The 22,229-nt window shown below is 39.8% G+C and overlaps 1 protein-coding gene across 2 annotated transcripts in view; it reads left to right on the top strand.

Annotated features, from left to right (window-relative positions):
- The first annotated feature begins 10,218 nt into the window (after positions 1-10,218).
- Positions 10,219-22,229, top strand: part of RAB37 (RAB37, member RAS oncogene family) — an 83,493-nt gene continuing 71,482 nt past the window's right edge. The window contains exon 1 of one of the 2 annotated variants that reach the window (XM_087924906.1): positions 10,219-10,733. In XM_087924906.1, the coding sequence (XP_087781032.1) occupies positions 10,614-10,733 (120 nt within the window). In that variant the 5' untranslated portion in view covers positions 10,219-10,613. The remainder of the gene's footprint in view (positions 10,734-22,229) is intronic. The other variant, XM_087924908.1, reaches the window with a different exon arrangement.

Here is a 22,229-nt window from a genome sequence, read left to right as displayed (position 1 = left end):
ACCTTTGGGTGTAGATCACGAGTTAAGGATTTCAGTAGAAGAGAATATCAGGATTCTCAGGACTGAATTGTGTAGCCCTTGAAGCTCTCTGGCCTTGATTGTCTACTTGCAGACAATTCATGACTAGGTAACATCATCAGTGCTATTTATTTTGTGTCCCCTGTTTGTCTAAGACATGGAGGTCAAACTCAAGGCCCACCAGCTGGATTCTGCCTGCAGGGTACTTAAATCTAGCCCATGGAGCCAGTCTGGAAATAGCAAAGGACCAGCTGCAGTGCCTCTGGCAGCCAAAATGGGGCATTGTGGGGAGGTGAGCCCCCATGCCCCATTTTCAGCCTGGATGGCCTCCTGCAGCACTCTGCTGGCCAAAATGGGGCATAGGGGGGCATACGTGGCCCCCATGCCCCATTTTGGCTGACAGGCTGCTGCAGGAGGAGCCCATCCTGCCTCCCTGCCCCACACCCTCAACTGGCCCACAGAGAACTACAATGCTGAGCCAGCCCATATATATATATATATATATATATATATATATATAATTTTCTTCTGCTTTTCTTCCCAGACCCATCATTTTTCGACTCATCCCCTGGTAGTAGGTATCTAAATAAGTGCTGGGCTTTTGTCACGTATTACCTGTACAGTTGGCCTTCACTTAATAACAGTGATGGGGGCCAGAATTCCCATTGCTAAGGACATAAAGTGCAACATAATAAGACTCTGGTGCTTCGTAGTTCCAGCACTTTTAATTGCTATCATTAAGCAAATCCTATACCAGGATGTGACCTGATCACTGTTTGTGACTTCCTGCCCAGCTCCTCCATTGCCTTTTCTTGTTAGAAGCTAGAAGTGAAGTCCACAAATGGCAGCTGTGTGACTGAAGGGACTCCATCTGTAACTATGGGGATGGGTTGCAAGTACCACTCGTTCTGTGCTGTTTGCATGGTGGCTGAACAAGTGGTCATTAACTGGGGGACCACCTGTAAATATAAGTGGTCCTCAACTTTATGACCACAATTGACCCCCAAATTTATGTTGCTAAGTGAGAAATTCATGAAGTGAGTTTTCCCCCATTTTGCCATCATTCTTTCCACCGTTGTTTAGTGAATCCCTGCAGTGGTGAAGCTAGTAACACGGTTGCTAAATGAATCTGGCTTCCCCATTGACTTTGCCTGTTGAAAGATCACCAAAAGGTAATTACATGACTCCAGGCTGCTGCCACCATCATAAATATGAACTGGTTGTCAAGCATCCGATTGCAAATTATGTGACCCTGGGATGGTCATAAGTAACTTTTTTCAATGCTGTTGTAACTTTGAATGGTCACTAAATGAACTGTTGTAAGTCGAGAACTACCTGTACCAGTGGTGAAATGCTACTGGTTTGGTCCAGTTCAGCCAAACCGGTAGCAAAAAAAAAAGCTCTGACGATCAGAGCTGAGAGGATGAAGAAGAGAAAAGCGTAGGATGGGCCCTCCCACCTGCCCCTGCGCTTTTCTCTTCTTTACCCTCTTAGCTGATTGGAGTGACAGAGTCTCAGCTGTCGTTCTTGTGGCTCGCCGGCAGCAGGTGCAGACGGCTGAGGTCTCAGAGAGCGAGGACTCGGATGAGAGGCCTGCGTGTGATGCAGGGACAGGGCCAGGACCATCAGGGAGTGGAATGCTGCCTTCGGAGATTGTGGAGGCTGGCAGCAGTGATGAAGAGGTCCCCGAGGAGCCTGTGCCCAGTGCGCATGTGCGCAGGGCTGCTCGAAGGAAAAAACAGCTGCAGCAGCACAGGCGACTCGGGAGTCAGGCTGCAAGGTAATGTCCCCTCCCTTAAGAGATAAAAGCCAGCTGAGAAATCGGAGTTCTTGGCAGGAAGCAAAGAAGTTTTCGCACTCAAGCCTTGTGGACGTTTGGAAGATTTTGGTTGGTGTTTGGAGACTCTTTGTGTTTGAAATATTTCTTAGTAACTTTATCTAGTGTTCTTGGCAGCCTTGCACAACCTTGGCAAGGCTCATTCTTATCAGAGACAATTAGTTTGAAACAGCCTTTTAACTGTGAAAGAACGGAATTTGTAAAGAATCATTAGAAGGTTTTGCTGTTACCTCTGTTTTGTGTTTGTTTCCTTGGAACAAGGTTTGGGTCAGAACAGTTGTTTGGGAAGCTGTACGAAGCACACCATCACGGAACTGATAGGGAAACTGGTGGAATCCCACCACTGACCTGTACATCTTCTTTCTGTTGCAGTTGCAAATCCTGCTTCACTAGTTATTGCTCATATTAGATATCCATTCTCTGGAACACGAATGGGCCCACCCAGAAAAGTTTCAACTACTAAATGTTCAAGAGACAAAGCTCAAATATTTGAAGTTTTTCAGAGTGAGTTACAGAGAACATGCTACATTGGTAGCATGTACAGCTAAGGGTGACTTAAGGCTGCCTCCCTCAAGGGCTGGGATAAGATGAAGACAACACAATCAAGACTCAACAGAAGAAGAAAAAAAAAAGTGTTTGCCAGGCATCCATGTTTGGGACATGGTTCAATGCATGTAGATGAAGGCCCTTACATGTATATATTGAACGGCACAGGGAAGCATTTCCAATCTAAATGTTAACAAAGACTTTAAAAGAATGGGCCTGTAGTCATGCAAAATACAGAGCCAGGCAGTGCTCCCCCAAACCTTAATTAAGGGGTGTTATGGAAGCAAGTCCCTTTGGAGAGACAGAGGTGTTTGCTGGCAGAGGACACTGAGGATCAGTGCATCTGTAAATAATCCAAAGGAAAAGGTACCCATGGGTTCACTAAAGCTCTCCAATAGCTTGAAGCACAATAACACTTTATAATAAACTTATTAGAATGCATTTGTCTTTGGGTGCACAATTAACACATTTCATTGTGCTCCAAGTACAAAGCTTTGTACACATTTATTTTTCTCTCCTGTTATAAATATATGAATAAAAACTACTTAAACATCTCTGTATGCATCGGATGACATTGGCATTATTTTTTAAAAAAGAAGTATACACCAACTTTTTTCAATTTGGTAGATTGTGTTAAGACCGCAACATCTACAAGTGAGCCTCTTGGGTGTCCATACAACATCCTGACATGCTAAAAAGGGAGTGGGGCTTCCATCGTAGAATCAAAACACTGGAAACCTTTCCACACCCCTCTCGCCAGCACTGCTAGTCCAATTTACAGGTAATCTTTGAATTACAAGCACTTGTAATTCAAAGTTACACTGAAAAAACCTGGGTCCAAACTCTGGCTAGTGCCTGCCAGCGTAGTCAAGAAGGACATGAATGTGGATGGAACTGCGTGCACTTGTGAAAAAGAGCAAATATACACTATTTTGCTGTTATTTTAAATTCACTGAATCTCCATGTATTCCAAAGAACCTCTTGTGCTTAAGTGTTTGGTTGAAAGTGACTTAAGTGTGGTTGCTGACCAGCGCTATGAGTGTGTGAGTGAGTGACCATAAGCTGAACCTGGGACAATATCTAAAATAATAATCCATGACTAAGAGCTTGCTAAATCTCATTGGGACACGATTTCTACATCAGGGCTCTCCAACTCCCCGTCCATGGACTGGCACTGGTCTGCGGTACGCCAGCAAACAGGCCATATAAACAAGTGAAGCCCCATCTATGGGATGCAGGTGCACACAAAATCACGCCTCCTCTGTTCCGTGGAAAAACCTTTCTCCATGGGACTGGTCTCTGGTGCCCAAAAGGTTGGGGGTTGCTGCTTTACATCTTTAAAAGATTAGCACCTTGAGCAAAGGTTACCGGGGCAAACTGAGCCTGAAGGTGTGAGAAACCCCAGCCCCTCCTAGAAGAATGAAATATTTTGAAAAATATTTAAAAAGCCAGAATATTATATTTCCCTAAAGGAGAGACATGTTTTTAAAGACAGAAAGCAGCCCCCAAGTCTTTTTAATAGCCCCAGCAGCACTGGGCCAGCCTATTTACAAGACAAAAGACCTTCAACTCCAGGGTGATGGAATTAAGACATGACCCTCCAGGACATAATAGGATTATCTAGCAGCAGAGCTCACTGCATTGCACAATCTCCTCAGGACATTGCATCACCCAGCAAACTTCAACCAAACTTAACTCAGACAAACATGACCCCAAATGGCCTCATGGGAGTCTGACAACAGCCAATAGAACACATGTTCTTGCACAGGAACAGGAAGCTCAAGTGCAAAGCCCAAGAGAAGGTACATATACCCCTCACTCTCAACTCCATGTGGTCAGCTGCACCAGGACCATGTGCTTGATGGTTCTGCTTCATCACGAAACCATTTTTCCAATCAGCCTCCAGCCTCCATTTTGTCTCCAGTGCCTTTCTCCTGGCTTGGAACTGAACCAGTTGGATATTTCTTCCAACCAGTTGGATATTTCTTCTTGGGCTGCTTATCAGATTGGATAGTACTTTGGACACAATAAGAGAGCCACCAGACTTAATCTAAATCCTTTTTTACATCTTCACTGAAAGTTACTAGAAATGGGAGGACTGAATCGTCTCTGATTATTTACAGCACAAATGCACCAGAAATCTTTAACACAAGATGTTACATAATTTGATGTGTGTGCATATTATTATTTTTTCTCTTTTCAGGCTAAAATAAATAAGGCAACACTGCTTGAAAGTTTAGATTCCATAAAACGTGATCATTATAGAATGGTAATATAGGTCAGGAAAACCCGAACAATAAGTATACAGGAGTGGGCAATAAAGTAAGCAATTACTTTTTATTACATTGGTATAACCATCTTAAAATGAATGAAGTGCCATGGACTCATTTCACCATGTGGTTGAAGCCTGGAAATAGCACAGGACTCATGTCTACTAAAGAGCCATATAACACACTTTCTCCTGCTTCTGTAGCCTTTGCCCTAGCTACAGTCTCTCACTGACGCCAAAGGAACTCTGCCGCTTGCCAGGAAATTCAATTAGCTAATTAAATGCTTTGGGATTGGAATTTATAACATGAAGCTTCCCTGCTTTGCTTTCTTTCTTAATCTCTTGAGCATGGGTGGCCAAGCAATCCAAGCAAGGTGCTTGTTTAGTTTGTCTGAGCAAACTTCAGCTAGTTTATTTCCATAATTGTCTAATTACTTTGCACAGCTTAGCATCTAGGGGGACAAGAAGATCATACGGATATATAGAATCGGCACAGATTCTACTTTTGCACTTAAAGGTAAAAGAAAATTAGTCAAGATCTTCCTAGGAGCATTTTGTTAAGAGGGAGATTGGTGGCTGATGTTCTACAAAACTCAGTGCTAAAGTGACAGCAGGAGACTTTGCTTATTGGGATTTAAATGGCCAGAGCAGCTGGTCATTGGTTTCCTGAAGAGTCACTAGGTGGCAGACATGCAGCAGAAGCTAAAAATAATAAATGGTCATATCAAGGGTAGTTTCAAAATCAAGTTACAGAAATCACTAAAATCAAGTATCCATGGCAATAACACTTAGACTTATATACCGCTTCACAGGGTTTTGCAGCCCTCTCTAAGCGGTTTACAGAGTCAGCATATTGCCCCCAACAGTCTGGCTCCTCATTTTACCCAACCTCAGATGGATGGAAGGCTGAGTCAACCTTGAGCCTGGTGAAATTTGAACTGCCAAACTGCAGGCAGCCAGCAGGCAGCAGGGGTAGCCTGCAGTACTGCATTCTAACAGCTGCCACCACCACGCCTCTTAATTAAATTTTACTTTACGTATTAATTAAATTCACTTTCCTGTCAAAAAGTAATCGGGTCATCAAACGGCAACTATAAATATAAAACATGACATTATCATTATAACAGTATAGTGCATCATTGAGGAAGTGATGGGGAAAGGGGACAGGAACCCCCTCCTCTCTAAAAAGTCGCTCTGCTTTGGGGTAAAAAAAAACAACCCTAGACATTAGCATCAAATAAAGTCACCTTGCCTTAATAAACTGTACCTATAGAGTGCTCCACAGACAACTCCAAACATTTTTTTATTCTTCCCTGTGTTTCGCTCTCCCTTCTTTGACTCATGCAGTTTGTCTCACCACTTCCGTTTAAGCTTGTTGCCGGAGGTTGGGAATGGGGCTGGGGATAGGAAGAGGGAAAGTAACTCTTGCCTCAAAAGCTGTGACTCTTCCCACCACCGCCAGATCTCTCCTTTGCTTCCTCTGTTACCTCCTGCTGCGTCTCCAACTGCGGGTTCTTCCTCTGCCCGTTCCTTGATACACACGGTATCTCTTTATTGATTAATTAAATGTTTATGCCGCCGATCTCCCCCGCAAGGTGATCTCTTATGCTAGGTTTCTGCACCCAGATTTCCAAATTGACGTCTGCCTAGGGAGTTGTCTTTCTTTACCTCACTCCAAGCCCCTGGATGCAATTGCTTGTATAAATAGTCTAGTGGTGAATGGTTTATGCCCAAACGCTCATAGCAATAGCTAAGATATAGTGTTATTTTAATGATATGCCAGCTAAAATGAAGAAAGTTCCCCCTGAACCAAGTTGTGTGAGAAAAGCTACACTCCAGAGAATAGAGATGAAAGTGGATAATAGACAAGCTTTTGCCCTTGATTGAAATTGTAAATGGCAGCTTCCCCAGACTCCACCAGACTAGTTACAGCTATATCAATTGGAGATGAAATGAGAAGAAATAATTAGCTTTGAATTAATGGGGAAATTTCAGTCAGTATCTAAATAATAAAGAATATTTGTAGAGCAGGGTTGAAATGAGGGTTCCTTGGTGTTCTCTGATCTTTATTTATTTATTTGATTTGTCAGTCGCTTACAAGATAATAGGTATAAGTATATACATAATTATGAATACATGAAATGGGTACATATAAGAAAAATAAAAGAAACAATAGGACAGGGACGGTAGGCATGTTGGTGTGCTTATGCACGCCCCCTACAGACCTCTTAGGAAAGGGGTGAGGTCAATAGTAGACAGTCTAAGGTTAAAGTTTTTGGGGTTTGGAGAAGAAACCACAGAGTCAAGTAGAATATTCCAGACATTGACCACTCTGTTGCTGAAGTCGTATTTCCTGCAATCAAGTTTGGTGCGGTTAACCTTGAGTTTGTATCTATTGTGTGCTCTTGTGTTGTTATGGTTGAAGCTGAAGTATTCGTTGACAGGTAAGTCATTGCAATGTATGATTTTATATGCCATACTTAGATCAGACCGAAGATGGTGTAATTCAAGGTTTTCTAGGTCTAGAATTTCGAGTCTGGTGGCATAAGGTATTCTGCAACGAGTAGAGGAGTGGAAATATTGTGAAATATTTCTGGACTTTCTCAACTGTGCTAATATCTTGGTTGTTTACTTGCAGAAGTTTCATTGCCCAAACTAGATAGCAACTTCAGCATATCTTCAGTGATGTGCTACTAGCACGGATGATGTTACCCAGTTTGGATAATCAAATGTCTGCAAGAAAACTACCAAGGTCATAAACCCCTTTCAGTATCTAAACACATAGGCTGTATAGTACATTTATGAATCTGGAACCTGGCATATCTGGAATCCATGAAAAACTTTAAACTATAAACATCCAAAGATTGAAATTTGAAAAAGATGTGAAAACACTGAACAGTATTATTGTTATTTCCCAGATTTTGGAAGAAATTGAACACTCTTTTGATAAACCTGTTAGAAATCTGGAAACTGAATTATTTAAAAGATACAGACAACTCACCCCAAATAATCTAATGAGTCTACCCATAGATGTAGAGGAGCAGAGAGCTTTGTTAATTTATATGGAATAATACATTCATGAAAACTTCTCCTTGAGAAGCTAGACACCTTCAGATTCAGAATGAAAGGGAAAAAAACCTCATGGAGGATTTTTGCCCCTATAAATATTACATTTCTGAAATCCAACATCAGAGATGATCTTTTTCAACTTTTAAAACAAAGTACCTTGAATGAAAGTAATGAGTTTTCCAGATCTTGTGAATGTATGTATATGTATGGATGTATGTAGGTGTACACACATGCACACACATTCACATACACACAAGCAATCACACAAGTACTGAAAATGTGATTAAGCTGTGCCAAGGTGCTAAGGGCAGACTAAACTTTATATTTAAAAAATGTCTCTCCCATGATGTTACTCCCTAAGTGTTCCCCAGCATCTTACTCTTTCTTGCAACAGTCTCATGTGATGGGACCGTAAGACCAATTCCTTCCTGCGTGTCCATCACCTGATGGCTACAGCACATGTTAAATTTGTGTGCATTTGAATGACTTTCCAGAGTAATCAGGTAATGTGTTGAGCCATGCGAAGAATCAGACGTGCTTAAAGGTAAGGAACAAGCCCATGATAATAAAAGGGCATGCATAAGTGCACCATTGTGCCTCCTGTCCCTGTCCTATTGTCCCCATTTATTTGTACCTATTTTCTGTATTAACTCATGTTTATACTTATACCTATTATCTTGTAAGCGATTGGCAAATCAAATCAAATCAAATAAATAAATAAATAAATAATGTCATACCATCATGTTAGAGAAACTTCTTAAACTGCAATAATGAGAGAGGCTACAGCTCAATATATATTTTTCCCAAGCTGGTTCCCTCCAAGATGACAACTTCCCCAGGTTCAGTCAACTGATTCACACCAGGCAAATAAATGAGAACAGAATGGAACAAACATTCACCTACTAAATATTTTGGGTAGTTATTTATTATATAAGACTGTCCTACTTAGTATAGGTGATTCTTGGTGGAGTGCATCAAGAAAAAATGCTAAAACAATAAAGCAAAAATAAATACAACGTAAATGTAACAGAACACGATCAAAATATAATTGGGGCTGTGAAACTCCCCCTCTCACAATAGAATGAGTTAATCTTCAACATTGCTCCAATGTACAGGGGGAAAAAGCCAATTCTTCAGAAGGGTGTATGACAATTCACCACAGCCAACTCACCACGATGGCCAACTCTCTGCAGGACAACTTGCCATGGCCAACTCATCCAGGACAACTTGCCGCGGGACAAGAGTTACATTAATATTGAAGAAATGGTGGAACAGAATCATTAAGGAAAGGCTTAATCATTAAAGAAAGGACAAAATGAAATGTCAATTATAAAAAACATTTTAATTATTTTAAATAATTAAATTGAAATGTTGAATTGTCCCATGATGAGTTGTCCCACAGTCAGCTGGCCGCGGCAAGTTGACATGATGCATTGACCATGGCAAGTTGTCCTATTCCATTGTGTAAAGGAAACTCTCCTTCTCACAATAGAATGGGTCCATCTGCTATATTGCTCTAATGCACAGCAAAAAAAAAAAGTAAGATCTTCAGAAGTATAATTAGGTCGGGCCACCTAAATCGGGTGCTTTTTAAAGGGCAGGCACAATAACAGAGAAGAGACATATCCTAAGTCCCATTAGATGCCACTGCTTCAAGAAAGAGGCCCAGAGAATGTCCATTGCCTACTCCGTGTGATCCCCTGGATGTATAGAGGTAACAAGATAGAGGTGATCCCACACCCAGCCATTTTCCATGTAGAGTTTTTTAGTATGTTGAATTACAGGAGTCCACAACTTCTCAACCAATACAGATTTCCAAGTGCGGCTATTTTATTTGGAAAGAGATAGTACCTCTTCATTTTCTTTTCAAATAATACAATTTTTATTAAAACTTTAAACAAGAAAATAAAAACCAACACAAACTAATGTAAAGTAAGGAAGAAGAAAAAAAGAAACCAAAGAAGAGGCAAAAAGTGGTGGTGGGGGGAGTTGAAGAAAAATGGAAAAGAAAGGAAAAAAAAATACAAAAAAGTGGCTTCTGATATTTTTCCACAGCATTTATAAATACAATACACCTTCCTTTTCACTATCACACATCCTGGTTGCATAACTAAGGCCATACATCAGCAATCCAGAAGTACATATTGTGCTTTTGGTGTGGAAGAAACACACATGTTTATTTGCTGGGTTAGATGTAGGATCCGATAACTCTTACCTAATTCTGCGGGACATGGTGGGTGGGGGAAAAGAACCCTACAGTTGAACGTTTTAACAGCTATTCATATCCCTTTGATTTACCTTGAAACCCGCAGTGATAGATTAGAAAGTTGCTGGTAGTGCCAGAGCAGGACCCAAGGGGCAGTGTGATGTAAGAGGGAAAGACTCAATGTTTATTCAAGTTTAGAAAATTAAAGGGACCGCACCGAAAGCTTGACTGCGGTGTCTCTCTCTCTCTCTCCCCCCCTCCCTCCCTCTCCCCGCAGTTTACCTCGGATGCTGTGCTATTAGTGCTGCAGATCGGTGTTATATGAACGGCGCTGGAAGGGTTACGATGCGTTCGGACTTTCCGGTGACTCTTCGAATCTTGACACGGGAGCTAACCTTGGTGCTGAAAGCGCTCCGGCCTCTGCGATCTTTTGAACCTTACTGAAGATTCGGGGCTCCTAGTTTCTTTAGCTCTTTGCGATTTTCTCTCCCGTCCCACCTGCCGTTTTTTTTTTTTTATTTAACCTTTGTTTCATGTTCACTTTTTCCTTTCCCGGATGAGGAGGGAAACGTAGCAGGCTAGAGCTGTGCTTGCTTGCTGCATTGAGGTTTGGCCTGGAGCCGTTTGCTTTTAGCGCTGACGCAAGAAAATCCATCTCAAAAAAAGGAATGGAGACTTACTGGGGATATCAGAGTGGGGCTGGATGTCCTTATGCCTACTCCGAGCTGGGCGCCAATGAGTTTGGTATCCAAAATACCAGTTACTATAATGAAGATATACTGCATAAGGTATGTACATCTGGGATTGGAGGTGGGGGTGAGAGAAAACATAGAGATGGAAGTGGGACAATATTTTAGAGCTTGCACAAAGCAACATAAACAAGGAAGTGGCACTTTTGAAAAGAGCGGATTTCTAAATTCTGAGAAGTCAGTTTAAAGGGATTTTTATTTATTATCCTGTGGATATGATACTTTGCAAGTTGGTTGTGTGGGGCAAATAAATAGCTTCCTAGAATTTGCAGGTCTCCTTAAATATAGCTTGTTTATTTTAAGAGAAGGAGAGAGGATGAGATCAGTCTTGCTAAAAGAAATTGTGTTAATTGCAATTGTACCGTTCCTTTTAACTTAAAAGGAAGTTAAGGAAGTTGAGACTAACTAACCCCATCAACTTGAACTCAGTGAACTCAGTCATGGTAGTTTAATTTAATTCTGTTGCTTTCATGCAAAAAATTCTAATATAAACCCGAATGTTCTTTTTTCCCTAAATTAGTACTCTTGAGCCTCTTCTTAGCAATCTTAGTCTGTTGCTGTTGAGTTGTAGCTAGAAGCACAATATTATCTAAGAGAACTCTTAACTGTAAATATATGCAGTGTTTGCAAGCCCTAGATAGTGAGCATGAGTGCTGAATTTTATGGGACATTTTTGCCAGGCTTTGGTTGTATTTATAGAATTCCACAAAGAACAGCTTTGCACAAAAAAAAAACTTTCATTTTGTCAGCAAATCATGAAGAATAGTTCTGTTTGGGGTCTACTGTATTGTAAACACAATACAGCTGTTGAATAACCATTAGGCCTATGTTTATTTCCCAATTCTAATAAGGATAATTTGGGAAGCAGATACAAAGGAAGAGATTAAATGTAAAAGAAAATAGGATGTCAGGATGTCTTTGCAATAATGGAATCTAATGTGATTTTTTGGGAAACTTTCCAAGTAAGATATATTGTTCCATTCTGTAATTAAAGCCTTTTATGGAAAGCCATCATTAATCATATTATGGCAGTTTTAATTCTGTAGTATAAATTTTTAAGCAGAAGAGCAGCCCAATGTGAGTTTTAAATGCAGAGTGGAAGTCTAGGCCATACGTGCTGACTTTACATCTGCAAATCCCCAAATATGCTATACTAACCAAGGTATTATATTTTTCTAAAACAATATCCTTATGCAATATAATGAACAGAATCTTCATGCAGATCTTGCCAATCAATATGTATAGTTAGAGACTGAGGAAACTCAGGAACACCATGCTTGGGAACAGGTTATGGTATCATATTGTAATCCTCAAACAGTGTGTTCCAATCATTCTAAAAGTTCTGTCTTTAAAGTAAGGCTTTGTTCATGCTAACTGTGCATACTTATTCATTTGAGACCTACTTTGTCCCATAGATGCTTTTTGAAGAGACAACTGCACTTTCTTTTGTTTTTCCTTGAAGATGTTTCATTTCTCATCCAAAAAGCTTCTTCAATTCTGACTGAATAGTGGGGAATGGAAGGATTTAGATTCCTCACAGAATCCTTCCATTCCCCACCATTCAGCCAGAAGCAAAGAAAGTTTCTTGGATGGGAAGCGAAATGTCTTCAGGAAAAAAATAAATAAAGTCCAGTTACCTCTTGAAAATGCACCTTTGGGACAACCACAACCTGGATGATGACTGAGAATCATCATAGATATTTACTTTGTACCAGTTGTTATCACATGGACAACATGTGGATTCATAGGGATGAAATTTATCTATATGAAAAGAGAAGGTTGGGATAGATAATAAGAATCAGTCTCCCAATTAATTTGTAAGGTTCCTGGTTTGAAATGATGCCACTATAGCAGCCTTCTTCAAATTCATGTCCTTCACATGAAGTGATGACAACACTTGGATCAGAACTCCCATCATTTTCAGGCAATGTTGTTTCAAGATGATTGGAGTTTGAATTCATCACATCTAGATGCTCTTTTTAAAACCAAAAGTTTTGGTTCTTCATATTTCTAGATTTTCTCCAGATGGCCATATTCTATATTACCTTTAGTTTTTATCTTGCTACCTGACAAAACTATCCCATTTTAGCAACAGCATTTAGACTTATATACCATTTCATAGTGCTTTACAGGCAGCCCTCTCTAAGTAGTTTACAAATGTCAGCATATTGCCACCAACAATCTGGATCTTCATTTTACCATCCTTGAAAGGATAGAAGGCTGAAGTCAATCTTGAGCCGGTTAGGATCAAACTCCTGGAAGTGGGCAGTTTGCCTGCAATACTGCATTCTAACCACTGCGCCACTATGGCTCTTAATTTTGAAAGATTATACATTTAAAATAACAGATACAATACTTAAAAACACTTCATTAGCAAGTATGCTTCTACAGACAGACAGTCCAAAGTTTATGAATAAACTATGCTACAGCATGCTGAAAGTTAGCAACTGATGGGAAACCTCTCTGCAGCCACAGTGCCGCTGTTTACAACCTCTGAGAATTGTCATAATTGCAGAGTTAAGAAAATAAGTTGAGAGCTATGCTATTGGGACCCTAACTCAGAGGATCTCAATCTAGTTCTCAATCTATTATACAAGGATCTATGAGAGTCTTTTGATTATCGTCAAGCAAAACCAATTTGAGTGAATGAATGTATGAATAAATGATATTTTGGACCAAAATCAATATAACATGGAAGTTGTGATAAATTACTTGTAATTTTTTTAAAAAAAATAATGAATACATACCAAGAATTTGATATTTTATACATTTGAAAGCAGTAAGATTAGGGAAAGTTTTTATACTAATGTTCCAGTCTGATCTGCTTCTTGCTTTCAGAGCTTCTAGTGGCCATCTTGTGTCTCTACATCTCCTCAAGGGGCACATATTAGTTAAAGGAAGAGGAAATTCAGACTTCAAAAAACAAGATTGCGTGAGGAAGTAAAGCTGAGGTTGCTGTTTGCACTTTGTAAAAGCAATTGCAGCCAAGCAGAAACACTTTCCACCACCACTTCCTCATCTCTTTTCCCAAAGGGCTGTAAAAGTTTACAGCAGAGGCCTCCAACCTTGGCAAGTTTAAGACTTGTGGACTTCAACTCCCAGAATTCCTCCTCCAGTCATGTTAGCTCAGGAATTCTGGGAGTTAAAGTCCACAAGTCTTAAACTTGCCAAGTTTGAAGACCCTTGCTATAGGCTGATTTCACTGGGAATCTTTTTCCATAAAACCTTAAGCCATGCACCAAACTCCTAATGCTACATGGCTTTATCTTTAGTTGATTTTAAGAGATGTCTTCCAAATTGGCAGAAAGCAAGATGTTTATGGATCACAGCCAGGTGTGCCTAAACTATATCTGTTGTTGTCTTGCTATTGTTTATGCCTCCCACAGCTTAAAATCATAAAACTGAAAATACAGAAGGGATATGAATGTTTTACAACTTAGTATATATCAACATTCCTGGCTATTAAGATGTAAGCATATTCTTCAGCCAATTAAGGTATACCAGAAAGGGAAGAAGCGGAGGCCCTCAAAAAGTGATAGACATATGAACACACAGTCCCTAATTAGTGGATCCTTCCCCTGATCTGGCAAACAAGATGTTGAACAAGATTTTTTTTTAATTTCTAGAAGAATGTTTGTGGCTGGTAACCAACACTTTCCTCGCTGGCAACAACAGGTGCCCCATTAGGCAGGACATGGGGGATTTCCAATTGGGTGTGGATGAATTTTTGATAATTACACATTTTGGTCTTAACTGCCTTTCAAAATTTCCTTGTGCAAAACCTGAATCATCTTGGCTGGTAGAGAAGCTTTGGCTCCAGACCATAATTTCTCCACAGAGAATACTTGCCTGAAAGCTGACAACAATTAGGGAGACCTTTCATTATAAAGATTTAATCATAAGCCATTACATTAGATGTTTGTGATCTGTCTGGATGAAATGCATAATTTCATAGATTTTGCCATCCATGTGAAAAACTTGGCAGGAGCTCACTTTTAAATATAAACATATACATTCAGGTTGAAAATTAGGAAGAATTTCCTGATGATAAAAACTATCAGCCATTCAACAAGTTGCATCACAGTGTGGTCTGCTCCACTTACTAGAAGTTTTCCAACAGTGTTGGTTAACTCACTTCTAAAAAGATTTTTAAAAAGATCCAGTTTTTAAAAGAGTCAGTTTTGTCTACTAGTTAAGATACTGCCTGATCTTGAGCCAGTTACTCTCTCTCAGCCCATCTCACAGAGTTTTGCTGTGGGAAAAATAGGAGAAGGAAGGAGTACTAGGTATTGCTGCTGTAAGTTATTTATAAAACATACTAAAGACAGGTTTTAAAAAACTTCTTTAAAAAATATTTAACTGATCCTGCATTGAACAAGAAGTTGGCTTATTGACTTACTGAGGTTCTTCCAAGCCTATGGTTTTATGATTAATTATTTTTAATGTGCCATTGTATGAGATAGATAGATAGATAGATAGATAGATAGATAGATAGATAGATAGATAGATAGATAGATAGATAGATAGATAGTTCTCTCATTACCTCCATATAGTATCTTTTAAGATGAGATTAATGGGAGAGGGAAAGTCATGCATCAGATAGCAACGTTGTTCATCCTTTGCCAGCATGGTTATTGCTCATATTGTTGGAAATGAAATTGTAGTCTAGCACATGTTAAAGGCAGCAGCTTGTGCAAGAGTCCAATAGAGCTTTATGGATGGTTTGGGGACGTACAACAATTTCTTGGTTTAACTTATCTCCCTCCCAGTAGCTATTGCAAGAGCAAAAAACCAGAGGCTGAAAGAGTTATGAGAAAGACCGTCTTCTACACTGAGAGACTGTTTATTAGAGTCTCTCCTGTCCAATTGTGATGCTTCACAGTTTCTGATTTCTTCCCCTGACAAACTTGTCCATCTCAAACCCTCATGTGCTTTTTGACATTTGGTGAGAAGTTTACAAAAGTAAAATTGCCCTAGCCTTTAAAAAAAAACTATTTTCAGTTTTTGGATTCTGCTCCTAATATTAATATATTGGTGATCTTTTCCCTGCTGTTATTATAGTTTTGGGTTGGACTTTACTGCTTTCCCCCTGAACACTTTAAGCTGAAGTCAGTCTCCAATCCATTAAATTTAATAAACATAGTAAATGAGAGAATTGCTAGGTACTGGTAATATCTATAAGTGAAGCTTTCTTACTGATCTGTTTTTCCCCCATCTCCACCACCGTTAATATTTTAAGAATAAAACAGGTAAAATTATTTAAATTTTCTTTCTGAGTTAGTATTGTATGATTTTATTTATCATTTTTTAAAAACTGTCCATCACCCTCACAGAAGGAAATTTGCAGAGTGCACAAAACCTTTGTGTTACTATCTTCACTTCTTTTTTAAGGAAAAATCATTGTTGGACTGCAAGATCAAAAATTGATCGAGGCTACAGAAAATGGAAGGACTGTTCAGTGGAATTTAAGAAGTACGGCTGTTTTTGCCCTTTGTATTTCTGTAGCCTATATCTGATAGCCCTTACTATAACAATATTGAAACTGCACAGGAACAGTTTTTTCTTTATCCTGCAAGGTGATAATGACAGCAACAGAATCCTGCAAGACTCAATGACCTGATTTTTATGGCCTGTAAGGACAGGCCATAAAGTAGGGACATAAAATATCAATCACCAGGATATTGGTAGGAAATAACACTGTGCTATATGTGGTCCACTTCCCTGCACATTGATAAGTTACAGTGGAAGAATGTATATCCCATTTCTTTGACCTCCCCACCCCCCAAATATACAGATTGAAGGTAATGAAGGGATACAGATTTGCATCTGACCGAGTGGCAATCTTTCATCCTCAGCTGCTGTGGACTTACACATCTCTAATCGCACCCATTTCTTTGAGTATTTCTTCACAGCTTTGCTAATATGCATTCCTCCATTTCTGATTCAGCTAGAAAAGTATTTCAGTGTAGTAATCTGCACTTTCCCTACTGCCAGATTTTATTATGCTTCAGCTACTAGGCCAGGGAGTGGTGTTATTCTAAAGCAGGGTGGGGAACGTTGGCCCTTTTATGACTTGTGGACTTCAGATCCCAGAATCCCATGCTGGCTCAGGAGTTCTGGGAATTGAAGTCTGCAAGTCATAAAGGAGCCATAGTTCCCCACCTCTGCCCTAAAGGTTTAATGAGGGACATTTGCAGGTTGCAGTTGGTGAGATCCTCTGGTTCATTTTCTCTCCCACTTGATATCACTTTCAAGCAAATTGCCACCACTTACTATCCCTAACATGTTGTGGGACAAGACTGGGAAGCTCCAAACATTTCTGATCCCTTTCATTAATCAACTCAATCAACTTGATCGATCTTCTGGGAGATCAATAGCCCTATGTAAAATAAAATAATAAACAACACTAAAAACATATCCTTTCAAACAAGGCACTGCTGGCATATAAAGCTTCATCTCATTAGGTATGTTTGCTGCCTCAAATTATTTATAAAAATATAATAAACAAACAAATAAAATCCACCACATAGGCTCCTAATCAATTGAATGTATACATTTTGGTGGAGAGGGGTGTTTCATAGGAATATAGGGTAACTGGATATAGTTCTACTCATGGAGGATTTGTCATTGTATGCAAAACCAAAATCTCTTGCAGTCCTTGTCTGAAAAACTATAAAGGATGATACCCAATGACTTCAATGAACATTGGAATAGATCTCTAATAAACAAAACAAATTATTTCATTTGTGTTAGGATAGTGCAAGAAATAAATGTACCACTTTTTTTAACCATTTTGTTTTAATTTCTGGATCAAATAAAATATTGCTGGAGCCATTCAATTTAATAAAATGAAGCCATTTCATTGGAAAGGTGGAAAGCAATCCAGTGAAGTGAAACACATGTTATCATAGGTAGATCAATGATATGTGGGAATGATCTTAGGTATGGGGGGAAAGCTACACCAGGAGAACAATTGGGGAAGAGGCAGCTTATCCAACAAATGGGTAAGAGGCAATTGGGTAGGAGCAGCAGAAGAGATGTGGGCATGGCAAACATCTTCAAAGGGACACTTCCAAGTTTCTTGGGATGTGAAGGGAATGGGGAAGAAATTTATTTTCATATTGGCAAGATTTAGAAACAATGTAACCTTACAATAAAGTAGAATTAGTTCATCTGGGTGTGCTTCTTGTCTATGCTACCTCACAAAGCTGACAATGAGCTTGCTTACTTTTGCATAAATCCTCAAATTTGGGTTGAGGCAGCCAGTCTTTTTGACCCAGTCAGGAAAAAGGAATAAGAAAGGTGTTTTGCCTTAAATTGGTGCTGCTTAAATATTTCACCCTGAAAATCAATGAAAGGTTGTTAGTTGCCTTTGGCACAATGCACTACCTCTTTCCTTTCTTTGTTCATTGTGCAGTTTTACTGCTCTGATCATATGAGGAGAGAGAGAGAGAAAGGGAAGGAGGGAGAGAGGGGGAGGGGAGGGCCCTGCTATATCACCATTTCCCTTAAAAGACTGGTGGCTGAAATCTGAGAATTGAATGGTAGGATGAGGCAAGCATTCTCACCAATAGCAAAATAAAAGATCCACAATGTGTAATTAGAGGTATTACAAAAGAAAAGGAGGCCCTGATTGTAGATAAATTAGAACCAAACTAATGACTTAACTTTCAAGCAGAGCTAATGGTTGGGAATTACATAGATCTAACATTATTTCTAAATTAGTTCTAGAGCTTCTTATGGAAGAATAAGGAAAATTTATGATCAGATGTTAAACAAATTTGATCTAGGTATAATCCAATGAAACTGGGAAACTTAGTTAGCAGTACAAATCTAGCTTTGAGTTGGTTAGACAAGCTTAAAGAGAAATATGTGAAATATTTCAGTACTGCCACGATTCTAATTGATATAAGCACTATAACAGTTTATCTAGCATAGCAGAGAAAGAAGGAAATATGGAGAAAAGTGGAGGAATAGTTGGCATAACTAAATACAATCAGACTTTAAGATTAGAAGCTACCCACCCACCCACCCCCACCAAAAAACTTGCACAAATATAAAAGAACCATTGTAACAAAACATGGCCAGATCAGAGTTAATGAACAGTCCAGAATGGCTATTCTTTCTTTTCCCTACCTTATTAAAGTTATCCAATGTGAGAGCTAATTTTAGAATATTTCACTGAGAATATAAATCCAGATAAGGGATATTATCATTTTGAACAGGGAAATGAACAATATCAAGCTGCATTGTAATGTATTTTAGAACAGTGAGCCTATGGGCCTATATTAAGTTCTGTTTGATTCTGGCAGTCAAGAATCAAGGAATCAGGAAGAATCAGGAAGCTTTATGGTTTTGACTGGACAGAGCGACTCAGTTGCTTCTTTGCATTTTGTCCATTATTCTGGGTTAACAGTATTTCCTCGCAGAAATTTCACATATTTCTCTTTAAGCTTGTCTAACCAACATTGGATAACTAACCTTAGCTAAATGGAAAATAGGGAGAGGCCTCCATCACATTGCAAATTAGCCTTCCTATAGATCCCCAAAGGAAAAGGGAAATGAGTGAATATCCTGCAAGGAAAGCGTAAACCATAAAGTCATATTGGAAAAGCTTGGTAGAATTAATAATGTATAGCAGTTTAATGCTAGAGGTCTTCCTTTTGTGGGAGAGTCGTCCTATATGAGCTAATCAAACAACACAGAGTTATTCTGTGAGCGAAATGGGTGGTTTCTAAATTTTATATCTACATATAAGAATCAGTATTGTGTAACCAAGGATCAGACTATGAGATGCTCAGGTTTTCTGGCTATTTTGAGGGCGGAGGAATTCTACATTGAAAAACGGAATGGCAGACATATAACAATATGCATGTCCAAACCTTCTGCTTCCTTTTAAGACAGCCAGCAGTTTAAACAACCAGGCAACTCCCTGGCTCCAATTTTCAAGAAAGATATTCTGAGTGCATTTGGCTTGTAATAGGATTATCCAGCCCGCCCATTTCCTACCAGGCTTTACAAATACAGTATCTGGAGACAAAGAGTAACCTATGAAACAGAATGTGGGTGAGCATGCAGTGCGGCTGGTAGGAGACCCTTGCAAGCAACCCACCCCAGTTTTCCCAAGAACTCAGCAGTTGCCTGGCATACAACCTCAAGAAAAGAACTATCTGATTCAAGATGTTCCTCAGAATTGCTCTATATATGGCCACGTGCCCAATTCTAATATAGCAATACAGGTCAGCTTCATAAATATTTGATTCTTAAATCCATTCATTGGCTTATTTTCAAGTTAAAACTGCGCAAATTCTTGTATGCATTTCCCCCTTCTCTGTGTATTTGATGTGCAACTTTCTCCTATACGTGCACTGTTAATTTCAGATTTTTAATGGAGGATTGCATCCCAAGTTTTAGTCCTCAGATTAAGAGAGTAGACCTGTTAGGTCTCTTCCAACTGTATAACTCTATGATTCAAACAATATTCATTTGGAAAGTTGTGATGAGTAAAGCTGTGCGTAGCATTCAAAAGACATGCTCTGCAAAGAGATGTTAATAAGAGTGGAAAGCTTGCCTAGGCTTGGAAGACTATTCTTGGTTGTCTGAATGTCTCTGTCTGTTTGCTCTTAAATGACCGTATCCAGTGTTCATTCAGAGACAGGAATCAGATGGGACACCATGAGAATCCGGTACTCTTCTGAAAAAAGGAAAGGTAATTTTCCCCCTGCCCAGTCATGACAGACTCTAGGAGGCAGTGCTTATCTTTGTTTTCTAGCTGTGGGGGCCAGTGTTGTCTAAAGATGCTCCCATGGTCATGCGGCCAGCATGACTATACATCGAAGCAAATGGAATTCTATTACCTTCCCACCAAAGTGGTAGCTCTTTATCTACTTGCAATTGCATGCTTTCAAACTGCTAGATTGGCAGGAGCTGGGGACTCACCCTATAAAGTGGTGCTTGGGCCTCAAATGGCCACCCTTCCAGTCAATAAGCCCAGTGTCTTAATCGCTAGATCACCACATCCCTATTGTATACCTTCTAGACCTTTATTAATGACTTAGAACATGAAAAACTGGAGGGAACACTTACTGCTAGCTGGGCAAACATTAGAGAAAGTGTCTTTGCTTTAAATGGAGCTTGAACAGACCATTTTCAGAGCTCTTACTGAATCTGAGAAAGACAGGCCATGAGGTTCTTCTAATATTTCCAGTAAGAGCAAGCAGCTGGACTGTTTCTGCTGCTGGTGGTCAGCCATAACAGCGTAACACAGTTGGACATCTCCCTAGACTTAAGGTGGACTTAAAGTGGATGGAAGCTGCTGGAGATCAACTTCCCATCTCTGTGGACACAGGGAAGCTTGAATCCTTAAAGCAGCTTGAATCGAATCATCCAGTGACCAGGCATCAAACCAGAAATGACATCAATCTGCTCAGTTGTGTCCTACTTTTGGCCACTTTATAGGGAAATACTCTCCATGCAATCTTGAATAGCAACCTCTATTTGGCTTGCTGAGATAAATCTCTCCAGGGGAGACGTTCTGTTCTGAGATATTGGCTCTCTTTCCAGTTTAACACAACCTCTAGTTCTGCAGCTAGCCAGGGACAGGAGTTTAATTTTCAAAACAAAGAGAGGACAATTTCTGATTTGTATCAGAAGCTGGGAATGCAAATATGAGTCACTGACATGTTCAGGCTTCAGCTACAGCCCTGCTTTATTTTCCAGTTAGTCAACATACAGCATCTGGAAACAGACAATCTTCATAAGTGACATTTATTCAAGAAGCAGAAACTCATTGTGGGTCTTAGATGAGGCAACACCCAGAACAAGCTCAGTCAGTGAATCCTTTGCTTTTGCAATCACAGCAGAAGAAGGTGCAAAGAACACAGTTAACCCACTTAATATAACTACAGTAATGCTTGATATCTGTCCAGTCACCATTTCTGTTCTGTGGAACTGCAAGGGTTGCTAAACCCATAACAGATTAACAGAACTGAAAGGGACCCTGTAGGTCATCTAGTCCAACTCTCCCACCCAAGCAGGAAACCCTAAACCATTTCTGACAGATGGCAGTCCAATCTCTTCTTGAAAGCCTCCAGTGATGAAGCTCTCACAACTTCTGAAGGCAAGCTGTTTCATTGGTTGATTAGTCCCACTGTCAGAAAATTTCTCCTTATTTCCAGGTTGAATCTCTCCTTGATCAGTTTTCATCCATTATTCCTTGTCCGGCTTGGTTTTGGAAAATAAGTTGACCCCCTCCTCTTTGTGACAGCCCCTCAAATATTGGGACATTGCTATCATGCCTCTCCTTGTCCTTGTCTTCACCAAACTAGCCATGCCCAGTGGGATTCACATTTTTTAACAACTGGTTCTGTGGGCGTGGCTTAGTTGGTGGGAATGGCTTGGTGGTCATGTGACTGGCTGGGCATGGTCAACTCAACATCACTCACATCGAGGCATGTATCTTCTCACCTGGCCTCTCATGACTGTGGGGATGCTGCAACAGTCGTAAGTGTGAAAAATGGTCATAAGTCACTTTTT

The sequence above is a fragment of the Pseudonaja textilis genome, chromosome 2 (genome assembly GCF_049901715.1).
Source record: "Pseudonaja textilis isolate UNSWEBS1 chromosome 2, rPseTex1.2, whole genome shotgun sequence".
Lineage (NCBI taxonomy): Eukaryota > Metazoa > Chordata > Lepidosauria > Squamata > Elapidae > Pseudonaja > Pseudonaja textilis.
This window is presented reverse-complemented; position numbering and strand designations above follow the sequence as displayed.